The sequence below is a fragment of the Centroberyx gerrardi genome, chromosome 13 (genome assembly GCF_048128805.1).
Source record: "Centroberyx gerrardi isolate f3 chromosome 13, fCenGer3.hap1.cur.20231027, whole genome shotgun sequence".
Taxonomy (NCBI): domain Eukaryota; kingdom Metazoa; phylum Chordata; class Actinopteri; order Beryciformes; family Berycidae; genus Centroberyx; species Centroberyx gerrardi.
In genome coordinates, this window is record NC_136009.1 from 19912349 (window position 1) to 19936602 (window position 24254).

General features: G+C 41.7%; 5 protein-coding genes across 5 annotated transcripts; all 5 read right to left on the reverse strand.

Annotated features, from left to right (window-relative positions):
* Positions 1–832: 832 nt before the first annotated feature.
* On the reverse strand, positions 833–3203 carry fuz (fuzzy planar cell polarity protein). The gene has a single exon (XM_071912606.2). The coding sequence runs from the start codon at positions 2888–2890 to the stop codon at positions 1580–1582; it is 1311 nt and encodes a 436-aa protein (XP_071768707.1). The 5' UTR covers positions 2891–3203; the 3' UTR covers positions 833–1579.
* A 3096-nt stretch (positions 3204–6299) lies between these two features.
* On the reverse strand, positions 6300–7623 carry LOC139928999 (guanine nucleotide-binding protein G(I)/G(S)/G(O) subunit gamma-5-like). The gene is made up of 2 exons (XM_071921737.2): positions 7540–7623; positions 6300–6425 (listed from the first exon to the last, which is right to left on the reverse strand). The coding sequence occupies exons 1-2, from the start codon at positions 7618–7620 to the stop codon at positions 6300–6302; spliced, it is 207 nt and encodes a 68-aa protein (XP_071777838.1). The 5' UTR covers positions 7621–7623.
* Positions 7624–8324: 701 nt separating this feature from the next.
* ssx2ipa (synovial sarcoma, X breakpoint 2 interacting protein a) lies at positions 8325–14884 on the reverse strand. The gene is made up of 14 exons (XM_078287982.1): positions 14667–14884; positions 13566–13711; positions 13193–13356; positions 12770–12979; positions 12413–12523; positions 12144–12279; positions 11911–11986; positions 11640–11820; positions 10344–10491; positions 9979–10115; positions 9493–9666; positions 9270–9393; positions 8655–8808; positions 8325–8469 (listed from the first exon to the last, which is right to left on the reverse strand). The coding sequence occupies exons 2-14, from the start codon at positions 13606–13608 to the stop codon at positions 8325–8327; spliced, it is 1803 nt and encodes a 600-aa protein (XP_078144108.1). The 5' UTR covers positions 13609–13711; positions 14667–14884.
* Positions 14885–15135: 251 nt separating this feature from the next.
* Positions 15136–19985, reverse strand: LOC139929003 (mucolipin-3-like). Its single transcript, XM_071921743.2, has 12 exons — positions 19533–19985; positions 19242–19409; positions 18914–19067; positions 18378–18459; positions 18207–18303; positions 17710–17809; positions 17347–17459; positions 16936–17085; positions 16564–16665; positions 16344–16466; positions 15669–15875; positions 15136–15570 (listed from the first exon to the last, which is right to left on the reverse strand). Exons 1-12 carry the CDS (start codon positions 19878–19880, stop codon positions 15430–15432), a joined length of 1785 nt encoding a protein of 594 aa, XP_071777844.2. The 5' UTR covers positions 19881–19985; the 3' UTR covers positions 15136–15429.
* A 1136-nt stretch (positions 19986–21121) lies between these two features.
* Positions 21122–23406, reverse strand: bcl10 (BCL10 immune signaling adaptor). The gene is made up of 3 exons (XM_071921744.2): positions 23084–23406; positions 22385–22673; positions 21122–22200 (listed from the first exon to the last, which is right to left on the reverse strand). The coding sequence occupies exons 1-3, from the start codon at positions 23132–23134 to the stop codon at positions 21767–21769; spliced, it is 774 nt and encodes a 257-aa protein (XP_071777845.1). The 5' UTR covers positions 23135–23406; the 3' UTR covers positions 21122–21766.
* Positions 23407–24254: the final 848 nt, after the last annotated feature.

Genomic DNA, 24254 nt, shown 5'->3' on the forward strand with positions numbered 1-24254 from the left:
AGGCCAGTTAGGTGATGGAAACCCAACTACAGAAATACAGAAACAGATAGCAGACAGCCAAAGACGGTTTATGCAATTCTATATGGTGTATATGCTCCGGTTTGGAGTCACTTTAGCCTCAGCCTGAGCATGGCACGGTGGGAATTTGGAGGGTGGAGGAACAAGGTCAGACCTGAGAATGGAAATGGGTCAAATTTCACATTAAGTGGAAGGATCCTCTGAGGAAATACAGCATGTCATTTTCTATAAAAGACTCTCCACTCACTCACTTACTCACTCACTCACTCACTCACTCACTCACAATGAGCAGTCTGTCAAAAGCAAGCGTCATAAAGATGCTGATAGCAAACTGTGATTAGATAAACACTTGCTGGGATATGTTATTGTTCCTCAATGTGACTTTCAGTAAATCCCTGTGCCTTGACAAAGTAAGAGAGCAAAACATTTCTAAACATTTCCAGTACAGTTATAAACAACACAAAGGCGCTGCCCTCCATAATTATCATGACTTTGCCTATTTCATACGATAATGGTGTGTAGGCTATACAGTATTTTGTCAACAGTCACTACCACCATTATATCATTACGTGGCGTTGAATTATAGTGAATTTTGTTCCTTTGAAGGTCAGATTTTGCATATTATCATTATCACATCAGTGGTTTAAAACAAGTAAAATAACTCACTCATTGATACAAATGTCCTTAAAAGTAACCAAATATATTTAAAGTTTAAATTTACAACTGTTTTGTTCCCATGATCTCAGAAAATTAACAAAACACTTAACAATTTATGTGTAAAAACAGACATTACTTCAAGACAACTTATACCAGTATTATAATTCAGTCAAATTCATCCCATTTATGAGGCCAAAGGATTCAAACTGTCAAAATGATGAACAGCAGCACGTATTTGAACACACAGCAGATATTAAAAATAAGAAAGGCTAGAGCCTATCCCAGTGTAACTTTTCCCCATGGTTCTCCAACAGTAGTTCTAATAATCAAGTTTGAAACAGTGTAATCCCAGTGATTAGGGTATTATTCAGTGAACCAGAGGGACATTCAGGATTTGGACTGAGGTCTGACCAGCACTGACATTACTGTTACAGGGCCAGCCTTGAAGCCATTAAGGCTAGCTGTGATTAGGAAGGCACAATAGTGCTCTTAAATGCAAAACAAAACTTAAAGCAATATTTCACTTCAGTATAACATTTTCACCAAATTTTCAGCATTTTACAGGTTTCAAGGTTTATATCCTCAAATGAGTTCTTGAACAGTAAATCACTAAACTGGCTATTCAGACAATCAATAGTGAAACCACACCCGCTACGTTTCTTTCCAGTAGTCTGATAATTATTCTCCTGAGAACAGATGGACCAAGATACATTTTGTTCCTGGATCAGTTTTTCAAGAAGTAATTTTGCCTGTTTGCAATTATCAATAAAGACAGTCAGAAGAGAAGCCCGAATGCCAGCATTGAATAAACATTCCAGGGGAATAGGTAATATAGTGAATTAATGGCTGATTAAGTCATACCAGGCAAGCTTAATGAAATGTTGTGCCAAAGTAAAATGTCACATTAAAACCCAGTGGTTGCAGTGATAGCGGAGAGGGTCTGTGTGGCCACCGTGCGCAGGGCGAAGGTGGGTACTGAGAGCGGGGTGAGCAGGAAGAGCTGGTGCTGCGGAGTCTGTAGGCCAAAGCATTTACACTCCTCTGCAACTAGATAGCACTGTAGCGGCTGGTGGGAGAAGCCAAGGGCAAAGTCTTCAGTGTTGACTCTCTGAGCCTTCTCCTCCGGGGAAACGCACAGCGTCTCCTCCTGGCTGAAGTAGCGTGTGGTGCTGAAGATGTAGAAGAGCTTGAGGAGTTCCCAGCAGCGGGCCTTGGAGGGCAGAGTGGAGTCACTGGGCGGGGGGTGAGTGAAGCCCCGCACACAGGAGACGGAGCGGCGTGTTTCACGGTTGATGAGAAGTAGTGCCAGCACATCAGGGCGGAGGGATACAGATCCTGGCAGGCAGCGCTCCCCGACAGCCAGACAACCTCTCAGGGTCTCCACCATGGGCGACCACAAACGTCCCACCAGCCCGCTCTCGGCTCGGTGCAGGGAAGGCGTCGGGCCGCACAGCACGCACACATCTGCCCCCGGGAGCAGCTGGAAGCGGAGCAGGCGGTGGGCCACAGTGGGGCTGCCCTGCGGAAGGAACACTGGGTAGTCACAGGAGGCCGATCCAGATGCTGCGAGGGACCGCATCAAAGCAGCCAGCAGCACTACTTCCTGCGGTGCCAGGCGCCACCACTTCTCAGTCGCTGCAGCTATCCGCCCATGGACCATGAGGCAACCGAACTCGCTGTCCGCAGCCTGCGTGAAGCCCTCCACAGCCTCCTGGAGAGCAGCAGGGTTGGGAGGCAGCAGGCAGTCGGCGCAGTGTGTCAGGTTCCCCAAGATGCCCTCTTGCCTCTCCTCCAACAGCTGGTCAATGAGGCCGAAGCAGGATCGCAAGTCCCTCTTCAGCCGCTCCACATTCCTCACACTGGCCAGCTCGTCCTGCCCCAGCACCAGCACCATGCAATTCCACACATTCTCCAGCAACCGTCGTAAGTGGAGCTCCTCCTCTTTGCTGCTGCCTCCACCACCTCCCGCCTGTTGCCCTCCATTCACGGCGATGAGCATCACACTGTCCTGGAAGACTCTCCACACCACTTTCCCCCCACGTTCAGTCTCACAGCTGGACAACAAGACTCCCTGGCCACCTCCGAACATGTGAACCCCATTCAGGGAGCCAATGACAGAGAAGGGGAGTTGTTTGGAGGCTCCCCTTGTGAAAAGTGGAACCCCACTGCTGGCTGTGAGGCAGAGGAGCTGCGTTGACCCATCCTGCAGCATCATCCTGGGGTTGAATCTGGTGACTCTTGCACCACAATCAATAGATCCGCTGTTCAGATGCGGGAGACATTATTCAGCCAGGTAATGCTGTTCATTAGGCTGGTGTAATGACAGTCAGCAATAGTTAACTTTGGTTTGAGATCAGTGAGAAGAATGGTAGCTAGCAGCCTAGTTACAAAGTTAACCTAGCTATTAGCCTCAAGTTACCCAATTTAACTGCAGCTGGCTGGCCTGAAGTACGAACAAGGAGAAGACAAACCATCATGCAGCAAAAGTAAGTTGCAACTATGGTGTCGGTTACGATTGGGCCGGTCATTCACTGGCCACTTAGCTTCGTTAGTTCTATTCAGCTTGACTTGCTAGTAAATTTTAGGCTAACAACTAGCTTGTATCTGTACCTAACGAAACAACCGTCGTTTCCACAGCAACTCGGTCACATGATTCCTTCTTCGCGCTGGCGAGAGATTGATGATAGCTTTACTGAGCTGATCTAGCAGCAGTTATTCCTTACCTACTCTCTTATAAGCACTCGGGGAGAGAGATGAGAAGACCGACCTGGGTTCAGTCAGTTAGCGGTTCAGCGTTTCTCTTCCGACTTCCGCTACCTTGATTCTCGCGAGAGCCGAGCGCTTTGGGACAATCACGTGTTCACCAACAGAGGGCGCTGTAATACAAGCAAGCACACTGCGAGTAGAAGGATTTAATGATCAATCAACTAAAGTAATATGTAATAAATCTTAACTGATCAAAAAAAGGTGATGTTAATGTTTGTTTATTAATTTCACCTCTCATACTATGGCAGCCAGCTTCATGGGAGTGTTGACCTGTGGTTCATGTTGCTTGTTCCCTCGTGATCTCTGGTCAGGATTACTTCCAAAACGCAATCGGATTACCTGATTACGTTTTTAATCATTAGCCTAATGTAATCTTCTCTAATCTCCGAAATCAGTAACTTCATCCTACCACTGTCAGTTACATTTATATTACTTTGCCTTCAAATCTATTAAGAATATGCAGATTAAACTACTTTTTACACTGGTGTTATCATCACCATCTTCTACAATCATTAATTTAGGTTTGGGAAGTTTGACGTCATGCCGCATTACTTCTTGGAACAGTCTTGGAACATTTCACAATTTAGATGCCATCATCCTGCAAACATGTTTCTGAGTAATACACAGAGTAATCACCTACTGTTTATTTATTATTCATATTCGAAATTATGTAACCTGATTTGCAACAGTTTTTACATAACTGTACCTGTTCAAACTTGATTTAAACAGATGAATTCAGTGGACGGCCATCATGAGCTAGAAGTAGTACAGCTGAGTCAGGCACATTCAGGTTTTGATCACAGTAGAATACAGTTCTTTATATGATACTACAAAAGCCTCACTTTCTAAAAAAAAAAAAAAAAAAAGGCATTAAATTCACTGTGAGACAAGCGCTTACTGTTGCTGCGTGACTATTATCATCTTGTTTACCTTTCAAATTACAACCAGTCAACTGAAGTCAGATGCTGGAAAGCTATGTTGCACACAAATGAACTCTTTGAAGCCGTCAATTGAGTTTAACTCTATTTTAGCTTTTCTATTTTACATTCTAAACATCAGGTGCCTCAGTAATCCAGTTACTCTACAAGAGGACCTCTAAATAAAAATGCTTCTGACAGCACACTGATGCCAACATGTTTCCACAAGTAGTTATGTCTATCACTTCAAATAATTTGCTTATGTGACCACAAAAAAAACAGAAAATGCCAATCAACAAAAACTTGGAGTAGTAAAGAATGTATTTTAATCATTAAATACAAAAAGTCAAGAACAGTGATGACTAAAATAGAACAATAGAAAAGGCACAATAATTTACTCGAAAATCACACTGTGCCATGAAAAATAAAACTGTCTCCTTTCGTCTACTGTGGCTGAAAATAGATGGTCATCTTGCTGACATGATTCCAACGTGTTTACACTCAGAGAGATCCCGTGGCAGTATAATGGCTTGGCATGAGGAGCAGTGTTGAGGTCAACTTTTCCCTGTAGCATCAAAATGAAGGCCTGTGGAACCGGAAAATAAAAGCACAAACAAAATATTAGAGATTAGAAATATGAAATGATATCAAGAACAATGGTTAAGGTGTGTATAGATATTTAATTCTACAATATAACCCCATTCATACAAATTGTAGAGATCCAAACTGACCCCTCAACCAAATAATTTAGGAATAATTCATGAAAATGTGAAAAAAAAGTGCTTTTAATAGTGCACAATTTGTTTCCCTGTAGATGAACGCAATTAACCCTCTAACCCCCATAATGGCAGTGAATGGCCATATTGTAATCTACTGTAATCTGCATTGTACAGCTGCATTTCCTTGTCTTTGCAGCATCAAAAAAGTACTGATCGGCCATCTACTTAACTGTGAGATTCTCAGTGAGAAGACTGGAGTGATACAATAACGTGTGGCTATTTTAAAATGTTGGTGTTTAGCTAGATAAAAATGGGATACAGCAGCTCTACAGTGAAACAAAGTGCTGGTGGAGGTCTGCTGACCTTTACATTACTTGGAGAACAGCAGAGAAAAGTGAATAAACAATGAGCTCTAGACAAGCAAATCCTGGCCTTTATCTCACTGTTGCAAGCCTCAAATAATTCTTCTCAACCAAAACAGTGGATAAAAACAATGAGCTTTAGTCCATTACCGCAGCAAGAAAGCTGGGTTAGATGCAATCTACTGTCTAGCTAACTAGCGTGTCAACTAACCATTTCTGAACACATGGAGAATGTGCATCAACAGCAACACATTGATTATGTTTTCTGCATTTGGTTATCCTATATGCATCTCTATAGAATTCAAATAGAAGCTCCAACTTGTTTCACATTTTTACTTTGGGGTACTTAATATCAAACTGAAGTATGTATCTAGTCTTTAAAAATAAGAAAACCTAGTAAGCTGTGAGCCTGCTCTAGGATCCTGTTGGGGTCTAGAGGACCTTTTTGTATTTTTATAAACTTTGCCAAGGTATTTCATTCTACCTCAACATTTCAGTCATCCAAACATTTCATTGGCCATTCTTGAGTCTCTGCTGGACTAAATTAAAAGGCTTCCACTGTAGCGAATTCATTTTATTCCACAAAAAGACACGATAAACTGAGAGGCACAGTCAGGTGCATTTCTGAAATTCTCTCTCCTTCCATTAGTCTCACTCAAAATGCTTTAAAGAAATTACGAGCAGTACTTTGACTCCTTTTCAAAGCTTTATGAAGTTTTCCAGAAATCTCAAGGAAATTCCACCCTGACGAGGATGAAGAAGATGCCGACAGCCTACACCAAGTGTTTGTGCGTATGCATGTACAGTATGTCTGTGTCTGTGTCAACAGGGTGACGTACTCACCAATGAATGCAGTGGTTTCACAAGAAGGAGCAGACCTTCTGTGGCCTGAAGGGGTTGGTGCTGGAGGATACACCGGTGAGCAGGGGGTCCTGCATGGCGTTCTGCATGCAAAACTGTTGAAGGTCTGCAGCTGCCTGGGAGACCTGGTGATGATACAAGGGACCACAGAAGAAAAGTAAACCATGACATCAGCCAGCGGTCCTCAAATAGTTATCTACAAAGGGGTCAACCTACAAAATGTATTGTTTAATTTCCACTTCATTTACAAGAAGCGACAAGAAAGACAAAGCAGGACATTGTAAATTTCAATCTCATCTCCCCACCTGCAGTATGGACAGTTATACTGACCACTCTGTTTCCAACTCTTGGATCAACATCATCTCAAATAGGGATCCTCACCTAATGTGCACTTGCATTACTGCTGTTTAAATATAGTTTACTTTGTAATTTTGATTTTAAATTGTCATAGTGTTGTCAAAGGCTTCTTGTAGTCGGTAAATGTCAATATTACCATTTTAAATCTGTAAACTACTTTAAATATAAATGTATCAACTACTAAAATATTACCGTATTTGTTTCCTCTGGTTTCCTCAGCACTTTGAAAAACACTTTTCAAAAACAGTTTCAAATTATTAACATTATCACAAACCAAACCAGGTCGTTGTTGGTAGTGCGTTTCAATTTCAGTATTGATATTACAGAACAAATCAGAAATAAGTTATTACTTCTGTTATCGCTACTCTAAGTATCAGATTTAAGTATGAATAATCCAACAACTGTAACGTACCCCACCCAATTTCCAGAACTTTGATTTGATCGAGCAGAAGGATGACAAAAACACAGGGTATCAGCGGTATTTTTCCACATTTTTAAGGCGAGAGAGAAGGGGTAACAGAAAAGTAACGTAGCAGGTATTGTAACGAATTGCTGCCCCTAGGACGTAAGAACATTACTTTGTGATTGAGCAACGAGTAATGGATTATTTTTTTTAAAGTATTATTACCGGTTATTGATACGTTAGTTGGATGCAAGCTAATAAATAAAATCCATCTCCGCTTCTACTCTACAATATAATAACGCCAAACAGTGTTAGGACTGATTTCAATCCTTCCCCTTCTGTCCAACGCCCTTCTCCGCTAAGCAGCGTTAGCGGCTAACGTACCGCTGGAAACTGGTACTAGCTAGCGCTGTTAGCGGATCAGCTTGATGGCTGAGGTTTTTCCACTCGTTTTGAGCCCAAAAAAAACAAACCCATACCTTCACTCTGTTTATGCTCGCCTCAAAGCGGAGCTGCTGTACGATTTTCTTCATGGCTACAAGATTGGAGGAACCCGACATTCTCGCTATGTTTCTCTAGAAAATAAACGCTGTGCGGTGGGTGGGCTGCTCGGCTGGATGCGGAGACAAATGCAAAAGCAAAGATGATGACATCCGGATTCCGGTTCTTGTAACTGCAACTCCTATTAAAATTCACTAGCGGGCAGCAGATCGGAGGGAAAAAACAAGAAAATAGCTCATTAAAAACACCTTTATTGCACTGTTAGACCAGCAGATCATAATTAATCGAAGTTATATAACTATTATAAGCGTCCATTAAAATGATATTCATAATCTATACATCTAGAATGAAAGAATATGTAAACATTCAAAAGAACTTTCAACTAAAAACTAATCTTAAGCATCCAACATCTCATCAAGATGTAGAAAAATGGGAGTGTTCTTGAGCTCCAATTTATCCAATTAGTGCTTTGTAGATATAACCTCCTCCACCTGTAGCTTAATGTCTTTTAAATGCTGATTTGCCTATAAAATAATAATAATAAAAAAAAAAAACATTGGCAGATTCATTAAAGTGCTCTCTTGTTGGATCAGCTTTGGTGAATGATAAATGAATGTCCATGATAAAGCAATGGTGTTGCAAAAAAAATAGCTATAATTATAAAGTAAGTGGCATCCTGAGGCAGTGTTGATGGCAGTCAATCATGGATTGTTGCTCAAGTTGTCTGTGAAGTGAAGTCCACAATAATGGCACTGAATTGTCTTCAGTTGAGGCTGTTTTCATCTTCGCCCACAGAGAAGATACTGAAGTCTGCACATCGGACTCTGTGTTTCGACTTGACCCGAGTGTCTCCCCCTTGGATGGTGCTGGACTCTTGCCAGCTCCCTCGCTTTGAATGCCTGGAGGAACTGAGAGGGGGAAAAAAAAGTATTGACTGTGAATGAGGTGGTCCTGTGTAGTTCAATGGGTATGGCATGGGTTTGATCTTCACTGAGTCCATGAAAGATGGAAAGAAATGAAATCCCAGTAATGCAAACATGCCTAGGAAACCTAGACGACTGTCGACAATACTAATTTCAGTGACTGAATATACCTGCTGTCTGGTATTAGGCGGAGCGTCCGGTAGAGTTCTGCTGTGGATGGCACGCCGGCGCTGTGTGCAGCTTTAGGAGTGGAGAACGCAGCGTATGTTGAGGATTTGTTCAGCTGAGTTGTTGTGGAAGACGCTCTCATCTCTGGCTCACTTCCTGCAATGAAAATGATACACAAATTAAGATCAGTGTCATGGTATATTGATCATATTTTTATGGATCAGGTATGTTTATGGATGAGGTATACTGCTGTATATACACACAACACACAATTATATTGCAAAATGTGACACAAGTCGATTTCTGAGTTTCCATGCAGACAAATAACTAATTTTATGCCATTAGTTAAGTGGTTTACATGTATAGCATGAGAATATTCTGTTAAGATTCCCTATAGTTTCGTTTTTTGTTTCTTATAGCTTGTGTTTCTTTAGTTTTCATTCAATTGCACAAACTGCAATGATGGAATATGTCTTGTGTCTCCTCCCTTATAGAGGAAGGGGGTAAACCATTTAGGGGCTATGTCACCCTCTACCCCCGTCTTATAATGTCTTATAACTGTATTCCAATCAATTTGCATGCATGTAAACACCAGTGTAAATATAATTACGACTTACTGATTGATAAGGCACTTTGAGACACACTTTCAGACACAGAGTGTCTCTTGCGCTCGACAAAGGGAGTCATGTTCAAAAACTGATTCTTGAGCCAAGAGGCACGGTCCTCCTCAAAGGCCTTTTTCTGTGGAATACAAAAAGGTTAAATGAATGTAATGCAACTACAACATCCACAATCCACGCAGAACAAAATGAGTGTACCACATAATAAAGACTTGAGCACCTCTCGCCCAAGGCGAATAGCAGCCTCTGTGAAGTTCTTCCTCTCCCTCTCAAAGTTCCTCTTCTGCTCCTCAAAGAGCCTCCATTCCTCTTTGAGTCGCTCTTTCTCTTCCAGCGTGTAGCAGTCATTAAGAAGAGCTGCCGTCTCATCATCAAACGACGAGTTGAGCTGCTGCTGCTCAGGCAGAAACACACACACACATACACACACAAACACACTTAATTCATTAACCAAATAACTCTTCATCATTTCAAGAGTAACAGCAGGTGATGTACAAGAACCAGAGACTCAATTATCCCCACTGCAATTATTTCTTAATTTGCACATGTAGTGAAGTAATAACAACAATAAACTAGTTTAAGTAGTCTCTTGTTGGTATAGAAACTTTGTGCTCTGCACCAATAAGCACATTTTTTGCCCTGTATGGACCTATTGACCATCTCTGGTCTTATTATTAACTCTTAATTAACTGGCACAGGCACCGACCTGGAGGAGCTGCTGCTGGGTGTGAATGAAGTCTTTGCACTGCTGCACTTCAAGCCTCATCCTCTCCATCTCCTCCTCGTGGATCTCCCTGGCCACCGCCTCTTTACCAGACTCCAGCTGATTCTGCACTAGGGATGCTTGGGAAATGAAAACATCTATGATTGATAAACTCAATATCTTTCCAGACAGATGTCCGTAAATTCCAAATGAAACAAAGCTATAATGTTCTGGGCTCCAAATTGTTGTTATCTTACATAACAGTATATATTGCTCATTGCATTGGCTTGGTATATAAAACGGTAGCACTTTTAGAACTTCAATTACTTTTTGCAGTATATCAGGGTATGTGACAGTGCCACTGGTACCTTGGCTGTCTAATCTCTCCATGTGGTTCTTCAGTCTCCTCCACTGCTGGCGGATGCTGTTGGTCAGCTGCTCCCTTGCATGCTCACAGGATTGGTCCAGGGTTTCCCTGCTGGAGTCGCCCGCCTTCTCCTCTCCGTCTGAACCAGCCTGAGCAAAACAGCAGAAAGAGACAGGGGAACTTTTCAACATTCATACAAAATCATGTGTCTAGTCACATTACAACCAACTTGCAGGGTCCGAAATTACCCACCACCAAGCACCAAATGCCGGCAAGATCTGTCTTTGGCAGGTAAATCAGTAAGGGTCACCCATCCCACTGCCGGTAGCTTTGAGACGATAACATTTGAAAGCCTCTGTTATATATAGTCTTTGCCTGTTCTCAAACTTTAAACCTACACTTCAAAATTCTTGTTTGTAATCTGAATTCTGCTGCACTCCTTGATGAATTACAAACTTGTTTCATTGTATAAGTAAGTGAACAAGTTTTAAATTAACTACTGAAAACATGTAAGGTGACAGTAAAAATGTATATGAATTATTTGGGCCAGCAAAAATCTTGGCGGGTCATTTTTAAAAAAAAGTTTATCAGCCCTTGGCAGGTGAGCCAAAAAGTTAATTTCAGACACTGCTCTTGGTTTGTGACACTGAATAAGTTGAACTTCACCAAGTTTAATCATACAGTGTTTTGAAATGGTATTCCAGGTTTGTGGGTCGTGTTATTTTCCAACAAGCATTAAGACACAATACAGTGCACACTGTGTTATTGCTCAGTGTCTGGGTTTGGAGCCAGTGTGTGCATAATGTTTTCAAATTAAAACCCCAAAGGAACATTTCACATCAAAATCAGGCTACACAGGAACAGTCTGGAAAAATCAAGTGGACAGTAGAAACCAGAATTAGAAAATCCCCCAGCATAAATTATGCCTGCTGTTTGGGAGAATTATTGCTTCCCATATGGATCAAATAATAGTGGGAGAAGACTGGTGGATGAAATGGCAGACTGTATGCAGACACTGCACAATAAAATGACCTTATGTCTGTGAATTTTTAACTCCCTCTGGTGTGACTCATTTCTTTCCAAACTGAATATGTACAGTAAAGCACGGTGGCCCCAAAACTAAAGTGCATACCATACTGAATTTTGTGGGCACATCCTTCAGACAGAGCCATACACTGCTGCAATGCACAAACACCCAAGACCTTGTTACATCATCCCTGAACCAAACAGCGACATACACTACATCAGACCAGCTTTTTTTTTTTATTACTACAATCAGAAATAATGATAGAAATACCTGTTCGTGGCTATCATCAGCATGGGCTCCTCTGGCACAGGGTTTGCGCGGACTCAGGATATGCATCATCTCTCTCTTCATCTGCTGGAGGACTTTCTTAAGCTCAGCGTTCTCTAGCATCAGAGACCTCTGACGTCCCTCGTAGTCGCTGAGCAAGGACTTGTACATGTCTCCCTCGTGGCTGCAGAGAGGAATTTACAAATCGATATTGTATAATCTTAAAAACACGGGAAACGGCTGACTGGATTGCAAATTACATAAGGCATTCTACCCGGTTGCCACTTTCGCAGTCCTCCACTGGCTCCTTTTGCCGTCTGACCGTCCCAGGTAGTTCAATACATCAATAGCTAATTGGGAAAGATAGATAGATAGGGAGCCAGAAATAAGTTCAGTTGTTCCATATTCTCCAGAATAAAAGAAGTAAAAGCTGGATGTATTGCATTTTCCACATACAGTATATCTGATAGGAAAGTATACATCCATGCTGGAGACTAGCGTGCTTACCTAGTTTCTTATCCTTTTTGTCTACCAGTAGCTGGCTGAGGCGTTCCTTGAGCTTGGCACACTCTCTCTCTTTCCTCTTGGCATCGTGGTTGTACTGAGAGGCACGGCTGGCGATGATACTCTGGAGCTTCTGAACCTGTCCAGGACGGTCGCAGGAGAGTTTGTCAGGTTTGTGCATACACACACACACACACACACACGTGCTCACTGAGAAACTGAAATCATGGATGCTGCTGATTATATGACAAAGTAACAAAGTGAATGTTTACCTCATCTTTTTCAGTTTTTAAGCAGCTCTGCAAAGTCTTAATTTTGAGTTGTAGCTGCCTCTCTGTCTCATGCAGACCTGACTTCTCCCTTTTTGACAGTTCCAACTGATCCTGGAGGGAAATGCACAAAACCCTATCATGAGTGCAGCACAACACACACGGTATGAATCTACTGTATTGCATTTGCCTTGTGTGAGATGATAATATGAGCAATGTTTTCTATAAGCAATCAATTCAGAGTTAATCCAAGAGACACAAGGATATAACTCATGGGAAACTGATAAAGAGAGAAAGGAAAGTGCGCTGCCTGGTATTGAAACAGAAGTAACAGCAATCCTAACAGACTGTCATACTTGCCTTGAGTCTGGAGTTGCTGATCTGCAGGTGATCCAGGGTGCTGCAGTTCTTCAGCTGCTCTTTCTCCAGCTCCTCCAGTGAGCAACGACTGCGTCGCTGAACCTGCAGCAGCTCGTACATGGCGTTCAGAGCTGGCACTGTGTTCAGGCTGGCTCCCCCTGCTGAGCTGGCCTCAATACATGTGGAGGAGAGGCCCAGTGAGGCAATCTCCTGTGAAAGAAAGAGGAGTTGCATCACTGTCGTGGTGTTAGTGGGTCATCGCTATAGAAAAATGGTTAAATACTCATAACATACAGCAAAAAAAGGAATGCACTGAGCATTTACAGCAAGTATACCAACACAAACACAGAGATACACTGGTACAAATGTAGAATCAAATCTATCTAATGTGATTGACCCCAAGACTGCACACCATTACAGTACCTGATTGATGTATGAAATGCACTGAGGAATATTCTCCTCTGTACAGAAGGCACTTATCACATTGTAGGAGCTTTTGGACAGAGGCAAGGAGTACATTGACACAAGGTTGTTCTGCCTGGAGGGGGACATCGTCACATGTGATATGCTGGAGATCTCATGGCTTCCTAAATGCAGAGGAGAGAGAGACAAATAATGCAGACAGTCAGTACAGTACAACTACATTCCACTGCGGAGAGGCTTGAATTGGGCTATTGCTCTAAAATGAGGACAAAAATATAGGTCACCCCTAGCAGATCTCAAAAACATAGCCTATGGGCCTTTCTATTCTTGAAATATCCTTACAGATACACCCCCATTTGGCGAAGCTGATTACCCATAGACGTCTCTAGTGGTGCAGTTGTCCACCAGTCTCCCATATCACCAAAACATCAGGACACTGGCGAGGTCATGAGTTATGCGAGGCGGGCGGGTGGATTAGCAGTCATGCAGCAGATCGGAGGCTCCCACTGGACCAGAGCCCTGAAATAGAGCATCAAGCCATGACACAGAGCGGCACTAGATAATCTGGGTCGGCACTTCACCAACACAAGATTAATTGTCAGCTGTGTGCCAGTGGGGGTTGGACTTGGGGTTTAAGAGGCTCTCCTTTTGGCTACTGGCAACTAACCTACTCAATTGTAGGCTAGTTAGATTATCTTTGATTCAAGAAAATGCGTTTGTAAAATAATGCACTTATAAAAACATGGGAAACCATTACACAGGAGCAACATCTGTGTATTTTACTAGTCTTGGTCTTCTAGGACAATATGATCTTGACATGTTCTAGTAAAACAAGCTAAACCACATTTCTACGCCTGCCACTCCCACTATTCTAGTATATAAAACCCCATGTTCCAACTTCTGTTTAGACGCTGTACATTGCTGATAAACAACGGGAAAACCTTACTGTCGCATTCAGTAATGCAGCAAAAACAGCTTGAAGTTAATGAGGCTAACAGCTGCTAGAAACAGGTAGCCTGGCTCTCACTGTCAGCCACAATGTGCTAAGAGGACAACATCCTAGCAAACTCTCTCCTTATCTATTAATGCAGAAAACATTCAGCCCTAATCTAAAGTTCATGCCGCATGTAGCCCTGAGGCGTTGAGTGGGTTTCAAGTACTCTAGCTAGCTGTACACTGCTGCTGTTGACGATGTTGATGACAATACGGCTAAACTTTGCGTAGGATTCACGTAATTGTAGGTAACGTAACGTTGGTGGACACAGTTAAAATTGTCCTTTTATTGCCAGTGTGAGTGACAGGTTATGGTGGGTTAACTTAACTTACTACCTAGCCGATATAGTTTAGTTCAACATGCCTGATCTGTAAGTTGAATTTAACGTTAAAATCATAATTTACAAACACACACTATTCACCTGCTGGGCCTATAGTTAACACTGTTAGCTAACCTGGATAACATGCTAAATATACTCACGCGAATGAGTCCGACGGCGTGAAACGTGTCACTTCAATTCAACACCAAGTTCAATAATGTTGACAAAATCGGAAAGATTTTCTTCAGCGAAACACCAACTGCCGTGCCGAGTTCAGTCGCCACCTTGTCAGTAGCAACAACTGGCTAAATCTCACCTGTTTAAGCCCAATGCGGCCCAGAGACTCGATATCCCAGCGGTTAAGTTAGGTGCTGATTGTTTTGAAGCCTATTCCTGTGCTGGCTTCAAACCAAACGCCGCTGTCATTGGAGACTGCGTTGTTAAGCAACCAGTATCTGAGCCGTGCATTGGATGTGAACCTGGAGTGGTCGATTATGCAAATGAGAAGTGCCGTCAGGTGTTAAAAATCTGTTTGCCACTCTTGTGCTAGTGAGAAGCAAATTTTACCCCCCCAAGTACAGTGGATTACAGGCAGTCACGTGACCACACTCTTATAATAGAACACAAAAATGACAAACATTTGGTATTTATTTACATAACTGTTAACATACATTGAAAATACATACATTTCCCATATACATTGAAAATACATTTCCCTTATAATATGACTGGAATATAGCAAAATAAATGTCCCACACACCATGCTTTGCATAGACAATGGAGACACTCTAGGCTAGCTTTTTCATAGCTGTGTTAAGCAAAACATAGAATATAATCAAATGCTCCATTCAAATAATCTGAACTATCTGGGGCTGATGCCTTATTCAATTTCATGATGTCAGATCTCTGCTTGCACTTCTTATTTCATCCAAAGCAGCAACTTGGAGAGGAGCAGCAGGACGCTGGCTCTTCATCAGTCTGGTATCTTCCAGACTCAGGCTGGTCCCTGCACTCCGCTATAAAGGCCTGAAGCTGGGACACTGGCACCTTGTCTTGTTGGTGATGCTGGAAAAGAAGCAGTGTGCAGTAGTTAAACCAGGTGCATTCAAGTGCAAGCATAAATAACACAGACTTCTGATGTTGTGCAGGTGATTGAGGCTGACCTTGATGGTCTCGTAGGTGTCAGTGATGAGAGCGATGAACAGGCTGAGCACCATGTAGATGAAGAGGGAGATGAAGGTGTAGAGGTAGAGTCTGCTGAAAAGCCACACCATGTAGCTCTTCTCCCTCATCTTTAGAAAGGTGGCGTACATGTCGTCCCCATTGATGAGAGAGAAGAGGCACTCTGTCACCTTGTCCAGCGTCCGGAACTGGAAGAGAAACAGTTTGGTGACTGGTATGAAGTCTTATTATTTCAATGGTAGATGCACTGCCAGAACATATGAGCACCACAATACTCTAGGGAGTCTATTAGGCTGCAGATAGCATGAGGACATACGTATCTTAGATGTGATTAGGCAAGGCAAGTTTATTTATATAGCACATTTTGTACACAAAGGCAATTCAAAGTGCTTTACACATGGTATATAAGACCTTAGATAAGAAATACAGGGATAAGATAAATAAAACAAACAAAAAGAGGTAATAAAGTGTATAAGAAGAGAGAATAAATACAGAATTAAAATGCATAAAAAGAGAATAAAGATCAAGATGCATAGGCAGTGCAGAATAAAAAAAAAGATTTGAGCCTAGTTTTAAAAGTGGTCAAAGTTGGGCCGCTTTTGAGATCTTCTGGGAGTTTGTTCCAGCTCTGTGTAGATTATGGTTGTCTTAATTACTTTGTCATGGTAAGGCCCAAGAACGATCCAACCACAGAAACAGTATCCAAGGTAGATCATGGCTGCACAGCAGGAGAACCGGATCACATTTGGGAACGCGGCCCTCAGGGTTAGGATTAAGATCTAGGAAGGAGTACAGATTTTGTAATTTTGAACATGTATTTTCAGATTTTTACAGCATAGTCTGATGTATTATGCAAAAACAAAAAGCAGTTCTTACGTTGTATTTCTTGAAGAAACCAAGGTAACGAATCACCCCGACCCAGACGAGCATTGTGGCTGTTCCCAGCAAAATACTACAAACATCATAGTTTGTCAGGTACTGTAAAATGAAGAAACATACAACTGGATGATGATAGATATTAAATCAGGACTAGGCCCTTCCCTTGTGTCATACGACAAACATAAAGGGCTTTATAATATATCAAGTATCATAAAAAGTGCTGATCTTAGACCATTAACCAGGTTCCCTTGACCAGCTCAGTCATTATGTCATGAAAGGCAAAACTGATTCTAGCTCAGCTTTCCCACCCTGAGATGTTGGATTACTTTGAGTCAAAATATCTCCAGTAAAGCTAAGTGATAAACATACCTTTGTTTGAATTCCTATTTTTAGGGCCGACCCTGCGATGGTCAGTGTGTCGCTCACAATGATAAGGATGTACCAGCCGTTCACAAACTCCATGCGATCTGACCAGGACACGATTTTATTGTAGTAGGCATGGAAGAATATGTTGTACTCCTGCATGAGAGGAAATGCACATACTGTAAAATGCATCAGTTACAAGAAAAGAACACATAAAACATGAATTTATTTATACCCATGGCAGTTAGCTTGCTTAATTTGCATATGAAATTATTTCATGTCTGTTGTCTGTTTTTATGTTGCATAAAAATGTATAACTGTGTGGCTGTTGAAAAGAACTACACGGTGTTCTATCTTTGCCAGTGAGTAAACCCTTAAATTGATTTTGATATTGATTACTTGTTCTTCAAAACGTACAAACTGGAGTTGGATGCCGTTGATGATGGATCGTGTGCAGAGGATGAGAGAGGTGAAGCAGGCGAGGATGACCAGAGAGTCAAACAGCAAGAGGAGGTGGTCGTTCTTCCCAGCTAGATAAGAGAACCATGAGTTTCAAGTGTGTTGTTACATTAATGCTACTTCTAAAAAGCTGAGAGATACTGTACCAGTCTCTTTCAGTCTCTCTAATACAGGATCACACTGCAAGGGTTACAGAATATTACAACTGTGCCCTCTTCTGGCAGCAGTAGCAGTTATAATGAGTACTTTTGTTTGTTGGGGTGCACTTAATGCATGAGTTAAGGAAAAAAGACTTGTCCCAGTTATTGTGATGATACTTACAAGTGCCTGCCACATTCCAGTCTCTGCATTCATAAATCCCGACATCATTTTCAACATCAACCTTTATCCTTCCACTGTGCGCACGATTGTCAAAGATTATCTGTGCAAAAACAAAGGGACAGTTTGTGGATGGTGGGTTAGAGGTATAGAGACATAAAAACAAGTTATTTAATGTCAAAAGATGATTATTTACTGGAAAGCAGAAAAAGCGCTTCAGTGGGAATTCATATTAAAAAAGAAGGTGCTCTTTGGTAAGGGAATATCAAAATCATATAAAATTATTAACGGATTCAATATGAATTAGCCATGCAATAAAGGTTTTTTAACTTTTTCAATTGAAGGAGAGTTGCCTTGGTGCTTTCCTTCTTTTTCACCTTCATTTAACACTGGAACTAACCTCTACTGTATTGTTATGTTCCCTGAATGAGTATCGTCTGTTAAAATATTCTGTGAAAGCTCAAATGAAGGTGCAGGCTGTCCTGACTCATGTCACCTACCATTATATGGAAGTCATAACAGTCTGGTAGCTCATGGTGGCGTACAGTCTGCAGATTGATGGCTTTCAGAGTAAGGTAGATGTTCACTGATAGCAGCCTAGATACACAAACATTTATTAGCAGGCAGCACTCTCCTCACCTGGCATGAAACCAGTATTTTTAGTTAGTCACCTTTTGAAATCGAGGGAGAAGTTCAGGTGTCTTGCCAAACTGTCATTGTCAAATGACTGCATGGGGTATATGGAAATACAATCTGGAGGGAGAAAAGCACCAAAAATGTTTAAAAACAGTTTAATATCTCACCAGAAAAAATGATTTGTCAGTGATTTCTCTATTCTGCTGTGTAAGAGCTTCCTCTTTTCATATAGTCACAAGTAAATCCACATTGCGATTATTTTCCATTTGTGCCATGAATCAGCTTCCATAAATACCAAAGACCTAGCATAACAACTTCAAACAATGTAGATACAGCCAGTTGTAACTATTTAACAGGAAGACTGTATATTTAGGGTGAACCATATTAGTATTCGTCAATCTATGATACATACACATGATGGAACTGTCCAGTATAATATGTAGTTGGTATACCATAAGTAACAGTGAAATACAAGTGTTTAACTTCATGTGTCTGTAAATAAAGCCTGATTCAAGCACATTTGGTGAATGAATGAATGTTCCAACTGTGTTTAATTGTGTAGCTTTTGTACCTTTTTCAATATGTGGATCAATGTCAAAGGTCTCATTGCCGGGGTCGATGCTGCCGTTCCTGTAGAACTCCTGACAGACAGACAGAGGGGTATACGCTCCGTCAGTCCTCTCATATGCATGATTGCCTACTGTCAGGTTTTGGAGATTGATGTACTGAAAAAAGTATGGGGAGAAAAGTGAAACATATCTTTTTACATGAAATCAAATGATAAAATCACAATTTTGTCAAGAAATCCTGATGTGAAGTCTGTATGTATTGTCAAATGAGAACCAAAGAAACATCAAAAAGCTTCTACTTCAACAGATCCAAATTCAGGTTTTCAGTACCCTATTGATAATGTAGTGGATGTGATCATACACATCTGTTTTTGTGTATAATGAATATCTCCCCAGCTTTTGGTCCTTGTATCCTCTGAGAAACAGATGTCTGAACGTCATCAGGTTTTCGTCTTTGAAGGTGACCATCATTTCGTTGCTCAGGCCGAAAGAGACTAACTGAAGGAGGCAAAGATAAGAAAAAAATACATCACAAATAGATATTTAACCTCTCCACACAACGTGTACTCTACAGCATTCATATTACATGAGAAAATAATAAGTGAACAAAGCGTATGCTACCTGGATTGTGATGATTGCGATTTTTAAGATTTGTAACATCAGTTTCCACGGTTTGCGCCCCCTGGCTCTGTATTTCTCACAGGGGTTCATGAAGAAATACTTGAGCCTCCTTCTGAAGTTTTCCACCACTTTAGACTCTGCGCTCTGCTTAGCATCGCTCCAGCTGCAGTGGCCGTTCAGCGGCCTCTCCTCCAGCCGCGCAGCCAGCAGGGGCTCAGTGTCCTCCATCTGGACTGAAAAACAGGGTGTCTCAAAGACAGAATAGAATAGAATAGAATAGAATAGAATAGGACAGCACACATAAGTTTCCTTTGTTGTACTCAGCAGTAAGAGAAGATTACCTGTCATTTCACTGTGTGCTTATCCAATACAATCCATTCACATTTGTATATTGTGACAATTTTTCAGGACTTCTTTTATATATATTTTTCAGGATGCCTCTCTTTTTTTGTTGTTAAAAATGTGATATACATCGAAAGAGTTACTTTTACGAGGAGACAAGGTTAAAGTCTAACCATACCAGTCATTCTGATGTTTATCAAACTGGTTCTCCTGCATGTGCTGACTGCTGTCATTCTCTGCTCTCCTCAAGATGTAACTGGCTGTGCAATTAAACTGTACTAAAAGAAACTCTAATACTCTGGAAAGCCACAATTGTGTGGTCTTCAACATCATTATATGATTTGTAGTTCACCCATAGTTCATTATAACAGAACTGCCTGCAGTAACATGCATACGACACAATGTACACACTTGAACTTCTTATGAAACACATTAAAGACTTTAAACGATGTATTGCTAAGTCATTATATTGAATTCAAAATATTTGCAACAAAAGCACTCCAGCAAACAATAATGCACAAAAGTTATAGGTATTTAAGTTATGGAGATTTTATTATTGTCTATGGCAAATTCCATTATATTTTAACCTATATTGCATTAATGTGTAAATTGGAGTGCAAGCTCCAAATCAGAGGGGAAAAATAAAAACATATTTATAAAATGAATTACCTTCCAACACCTGCCTCGCACCGGGAGCTGCTTGCCAGTGAGCAACTTGTCTAATGCCTGAAGAGTCTCTTTGCTGTCTGTGAACATCAGTCAGTGCAGTCACACACCAGCCGTCACCACAATGACTGTCATTCCTCCGCGTCATTTTGAGCTTTTCCAGTTTTTCCAAAACAAAAATAGAGCTCCCGGTTACAGCAGCTCTACACACACAGGAACTGATAGAGGCTTCTGAGGTCTGTGAGTGATTTCATCTTGAACCTGACTTCATCCAAATAACATTGTTTTGCATGAGGCCTCAAAAGAAAATCAGATTTACACTGAATATTTTATGGACAATATTGCTAGAAAGCAACCAGGTCAAAGACAGAGGGATTCCTCATAACATTACAATGCATTTAAGAATTTAGAGTTACCTGAATATATGTTTTATATATATATATATATATTTTCACTAGCACAGATTAAAGTGTAAAGTAAATTAGGCCAAATGTTTGTGTAGGAAAGGAAACATGTACTTTGTCCAAAATTATAGAGCCCATTCACAATGAGAAAACCCATACAGACACTTATGAAAAAAACAAACATGAGGTGAATTAGTATATAATCATTTTAGTTTGAAATAAGGTTTGTACATGACCACAGAATGAAAAAAATGTGACATGGTTTGTATCCCACAACATGTTTTGTGACCCCAGACTTCTGTAGTGATGATAATGTAAAAATGTTGACTTAATGCTGCATTGATAGAACTGGAAGTCATTATCTAGAGCTATACCGCTCAGGTCAAAGGCACCGTCTTACAGGATCAGACTGTCTCATCAAGTGTGTATGCTCAAGTATTCATTCCAGTGTTTAATACAGATTTTCTTTTCTCACTGCACCCAAAACCTGTAGCTGCTGTGTTTTCACACGTAACCGTTTGTCAGGAAATCACACATTCAAAAGAGAGAAGGTGGGCAGCAATGGTGAGAGACATGAGTCAAAATTTCTTGGCTCAGGACAAAGTATAGTCATTCCCTCGCCAAAACCAAAAAATGACTGGTACAGCGGTAATATACAGTATATATCTAATGTACAACAATCTCTTACTAACTACCTAATCAGAAGGCATGGAAAAAAACACCAAGGAGAATGAGAAAGAAAGAGAAAAAGGCAGTGTGTGTGTTGTGTGTCTGTAATTGAGGACTTCTTTTGTTTCTCCCTTTAACTGCATGAGGAAGGTGTCATTGCGATTTTGGAGGAAGTGCATAGATGTCCCTATATGGCGACGTCGGGGTGAGGGAGCGTGATCGGAGGGGCTGGAAGTTGGGGTCCCCGCCGCTACTGGCGCACCCGTGCGCTCCGGCGTCCACGTTGGGGGACGGCTCCGCCAGCAGCTCCTCCGGCAGCGCGGGTGCCCCCGGGTCTCCGGGCCGGGGCAGGGTGGAGGAGGCTGTGGACGAAGACATGGCCACGCTGCCCCCGCCCCCGCAGGACGAGTCTCCCTCCTTCTGTATAGAGGGCAGACTGAGCGACCCCACCATGTCTGAAGTGGAGGGGCTTCCTTCGCCGTCTGGGTGGAAGAGCATGGTGGACTCGTTTGAAAATGTCCTGGACAGGTCGCTGGTCGGTCCCAGAGTGTTTAGGCTGCTGTCTGACGAGGAACTGGAAGCCCCCGCTGTGGAGAGAAAGAGTCAAAGACAGCAGAAGTGAGAAGATAGAGAGGACAGTAGAAGATCGGGAAGGAAAGTATGTGATTAAATTGTACCCTAAAGAACACAATAGATTTTGCGATGAATGGTTTGCTCTTCCCTTCTTCTCGGTCCCACGTGAAAGATCTCATTACGACTCGGCCCACTAACCTCTGAGAGACTCGATCTTCTCGTTTTTGGCCTTTTGCACCGCGTCCGTGATCTTGGCGATGATGAAGTTCTGGGAGCGGGACTGCTGGATGGACTCGATCAGGGCGTCCAGGCCGCGGGGGTTCTCCGCCAGCATGTCCAGCAGGATGCCCGTCCTCTTGGACTGCGTGGTCCGGCAGCTGATTTCCTCCGCGTCGTCCCGCGTCAGGATCCGGCGGGAGCGCAGGTAGTCGAGGTGGCGTTCGGCTCTGATCTTGTCGCAGAGGTAGTGCCGCAGTTTGGTCAGCACCTGCAGAACCACAGGCAGGGGGGGGGAAAGGGAGAATGAGGTGAGCTTTGGACTAATTCTTTGCTTTAGCTTTAGGTAATGTAGATGAAAGCATGTAGAGGTGATGTGGTGTAAAAAGCAGAAAAAGCAGATTGAGCAAAGATAAACTTCAATATATATTTACAAGAATGTGTGCTCAACCTCTATACAACATTATGCTATTGTCAAATCAAAGATGGGAATGGGTGAACACACTGTGATGTGGGCACACAGAGGGTGTGGTGGAGCATTTCCTACTCCAACAGGCCCTTTAGGCCATAGGGTACACTGTATAGACATATAACCTATGCTACTTTCTGTATTTGCCACCAACTTTTCTTTCCCACAAAGATTATTTAATTGACAGAAGCTGACAGAACTCGCATACTCACATCTTTCTTAATCTCTGCCATTTCATCTTCTGTGAGGTGAGGAACATCCATCCTACTCACCCGTAAAGTGAAAATTCAGGTGTTCCGGGTAAAGAATGGAGACTTACTGAAAGTTAGCAGCCGAGTAAGAGTTTAATATACAGTAAAAAAAAAAAAAAAAATGAACTATTCGCGTTAATACATGCGCCGCTGCATTATTTTGTCGTTACAAAGCAGCGTATCCACTGTCCACACACGTTTTGTGCTTCAAGAGCCGCAAAAATCCCCCGGACTTCCTGATTCAATGGAGGTTTACGTCGACAAGAGCAAGAAGAACACAGAGAAGAAGAAGAAGAAGAAGAAGAAGAAGAGACTCGTCCGCTTCAGTGCCGGCAGTTGTTCATTCAGTGAGCTGCAGATAGGGAATCACAGGTCTACGTCCAAGCTGAAGCTTCTCTCATAACAGCAGGCTTCGTCTCTGGCCAACTTTCCTCATTGTTTCGTATTGATCGAGTTCAAGTGTCGAGGTTTCTGACTACAGGTGAAAGCACGTTATTACTGTTAGCGCCGCTGGATGGCGCTGTTAGATCTGCTCATACGGAAGAATAGGTTTCACACACTTCACAATCATGCCTGGAGTTAGGTTTCACAACATACAAAAGTGGCCAAAATATAGTCACTGATTGTTTTTGTATTTTGCTTTCATTTTGTCTGTTTGTTTGTTTTTTATTTAGGTGAGATTTCAATATATGCCCCTAGGTTTTTTTTTGTTTTTTTTTTTATCTCACATTTATTTATTTATTTATTTATTTATTTATTTATCTATGTATCAATACATTGTACAAATAAACTTGAACTTGAACTAGCTTACTTGCAGATAGATTGTTATCTACAGCACAGAGGAAGAAAATGTATTCCCAGCATCCAAAATGTATTATGAATGTCACCAGCATGTACAAATGTTGTTGTTTTTTTGGCCAAATTTGTATATTTTAAAGCATATCTCTAAACATATTCTGAAGTGTATGTGCAATGAATGCTTTTCAGTATGGGTCAACTAATGCATTAACCCAGCCAGCATCTGTTTTGAAAAGTCCATGTAACAACATTTATCACAGAATAATGACTAGGCATTAATGGTGTCTGCTAAGAGTATGTAACTGTATGTTGAACTCTGAGATGATCTACCAAG